The sequence below is a fragment of the Buceros rhinoceros genome, unplaced genomic scaffold, assembly GCF_000710305.1.
Source record: "Buceros rhinoceros silvestris isolate BGI_N320 unplaced genomic scaffold, ASM71030v1 scaffold9931, whole genome shotgun sequence".
NCBI classification, from domain to species: Eukaryota; Metazoa; Chordata; class Aves; order Bucerotiformes; family Bucerotidae; genus Buceros; species Buceros rhinoceros.
In genome coordinates, this window is record NW_010393660.1 from 23,319 (window position 1) to 25,764 (window position 2,446).

At 40.8% G+C, this 2,446-nt stretch overlaps 1 protein-coding gene across 1 annotated transcript in view; it reads right to left on the minus strand.

Annotated features, from left to right (window-relative positions):
• Nucleotides 1-1,743: 1,743 nt before the first annotated feature.
• The window catches only part of FBXO45 (F-box protein 45), a gene marked incomplete at its 5' end in the record, with an annotated part of 3,357 nt that continues 2,654 nt past the window's right edge, over nucleotides 1,744-2,446 (minus strand). Inside the window, one exon of the mRNA XM_010144938.1 lies at nucleotides 1,744-2,411. Within this exon, the coding sequence (XP_010143240.1) occupies nucleotides 2,226-2,411 (186 nt within the window). The remainder of the gene's footprint in view (nucleotides 2,412-2,446) is intronic.

The window sequence follows — 2,446 nt, forward strand, 5'->3', positions numbered from 1 at the left end:
CAGGGTTTACTTGCATCTAATTGGTTCCATGAACAAGCGCAAAGGTCATGTCTTTCAGGACTGCACTGAGCATACATTCATCTCAGGGACAACTTTATTTTCTGAAATTGGAATCTGTTTTGTCTCCTTTTTCAACCTTCATGCTCCACAGTTCTGCTATGCAGATACATACTTTACAATCCAGTACAATCAATGCTTGTAACAGATTTTCCAAAACATACTCATATGCCCATCCCACATCGTGATCTGTTGTTGTCAGCACCACCTAAAACATCTTCATTTCTCACTGTGTATTTTGTTTCTTTAATGCAGCCAAGAGGAACAGACCTCCACAATGCCTTTAAGCAATAAACACCACACAAAACAAATAAATACTTTAAAATAAATTTAAATGGTAATGTTGTACATACTCTGTTCCAGCACAGAACTTTATTATCTACTAGGTAAAAAGCACTCCAAGGATAGCTCAGCAGCAGCAGACTAGGAGCCTCACTAACCTGCCTGCACTGCTCTCCTTGCATAACTTGAGTAAGGGGCGAGGCAAATGAGCAACAGCCTAAGAGGAATTCCTTTCCCTTTGTGCTCAGAGAACTGCCAGTGTCCAATACTAAGCAATTCACATTCTCTAGCACAAATCAAGCAAAAAGAGGTTGTATAAACATTTCCTTCTCCCCTCCTCCTCCTCCCTCCCACTCTCTGCTTAAAAGCATGCCCAACTCTGAAATAGTTCAGACAGCTCTGGGAAACACCAAACAACAAGAAACAAGAGTCAAGAGATAGCCGCAGGGCGTGCAGATTTTAATGACCTATCAAAAGAAACCCTTCCAGGGCTCCTTATAGACCTTTCAACCTCAGAGGAAAGTAGGTTTCACCAAGAAAGTCTCTCCTTATTGCATCCCTCAGCTTCATAGCCACCCCAGCCTGCGTACGTCAGCACACCGAAGTACCAGAGGGGTTTGTACATGTTTTTTAGAAAACCGGTGCAAGTGAAAAGCCCGAACATTGAACCTGAACCAGAATGCCCATCAAAGGGTTGGTGAGAGCTCTACACAGACTGATAACAGGCAGGTTATCAGTCAAATCCTGGGGACTTGATTATCAGGCAAAATCCTTGGGTACTGAGGCATTTTGTTTATTAAAGAAAGGTTCAGCCAAGTCATAAAGCCTTATAAAGCCACTTAGGCTGAAAACAAGATCTGGATTCAGAAACTGAATGCTCCTTCCTCATTATTTTGAAATATTTTGCACCAGTGATTAGAAAGTGTAAGAATGCTTTTTAATTACTATTTCTAATGTCAAAAGGAAGACAAGCTCACCGCTGTGTTGCAGCTTCCTTTCCTAAAGGGGACTGCAAATTTTGGCAAAAGGAAGTTTGTGGGGAAAATGTTTTGTGTTTCCTACAGAGAACAAAAATGTTGCCAAAGCTATGGAAACTTAGAGAAAATGACCCAGTGTAGCACCATACTCCACAAGAGCATCCCAAAATACTTTACAATACAACAGAAGTAGCACACTTACATGAATGTTATATACCTGTCTGAGGTATATTTTTTGATGCCACGTAGTGGGGGGGTTCTTCCCTTTAAGAAATTATGTCCCAGTTAGAATAAAGCAAACCCTTTCTTTTAACTGTTCTTTTCAATGTGTTCTATATATACAACCTTAAAATACACTTAAAAATAGCTGCACACATTTTGTATCATTATACTAGAGAAGGGCAGTCCAGATAGACCATCCTTCTCAGTACATTAAAAATTGTAAATAAAACCCAACCAGACACACTCTCCTCCAGTACCCATGTTGGCCCAAAGGAGGAAAGGGAAGGAACAAGCAGTTTTAAAATAGGAGTCTTTCACAAAACACGCTACTTACAAATCTCAGGTTAATTTCCTCGAGCAGTTTTGTATCAAATCCTTTCTTAAATATTTGAGGTCACACACTGCCATCTTAGCAACAAAATCTGTTGCAACATGAATGTGTCAGCTTCCCACTCAACCAACTGCAACCCTGAGGATTTTTCTGGCCTGGTAGAATGAGGAAATGTAACACAATTCCTGAAGTATGGCTGGTCCTCCGTTTCAAAACTTTATGTGATTCCCTTGATGGATCTTGGACATACACCCACACTTTTTTGTTGTTCCTTTAATACACATTTCTCTCTAACCAACATGCTGATTTCTCCTCCCAATCATCCACATCTCAATGTCCCAATGAAACAATCTACATCATCCATCCAGAGGTTTTCCCAGGTAGACCAAAGTCACTTCTGTGTTACCATAAACAGCAGACACTGCTGGATACAGGCAAACTTTTGGCAGTCCTCTGAAGGCAACTCCCAAGAATTCATAACCCCTCTCAAATGCTAATGTTTTGTCTTCCATGTCCAGGATAACTCGAATCCTTTCGCCTATCTGGAAATATAGGGGGGGGGGGGGGGAAAAAAAAA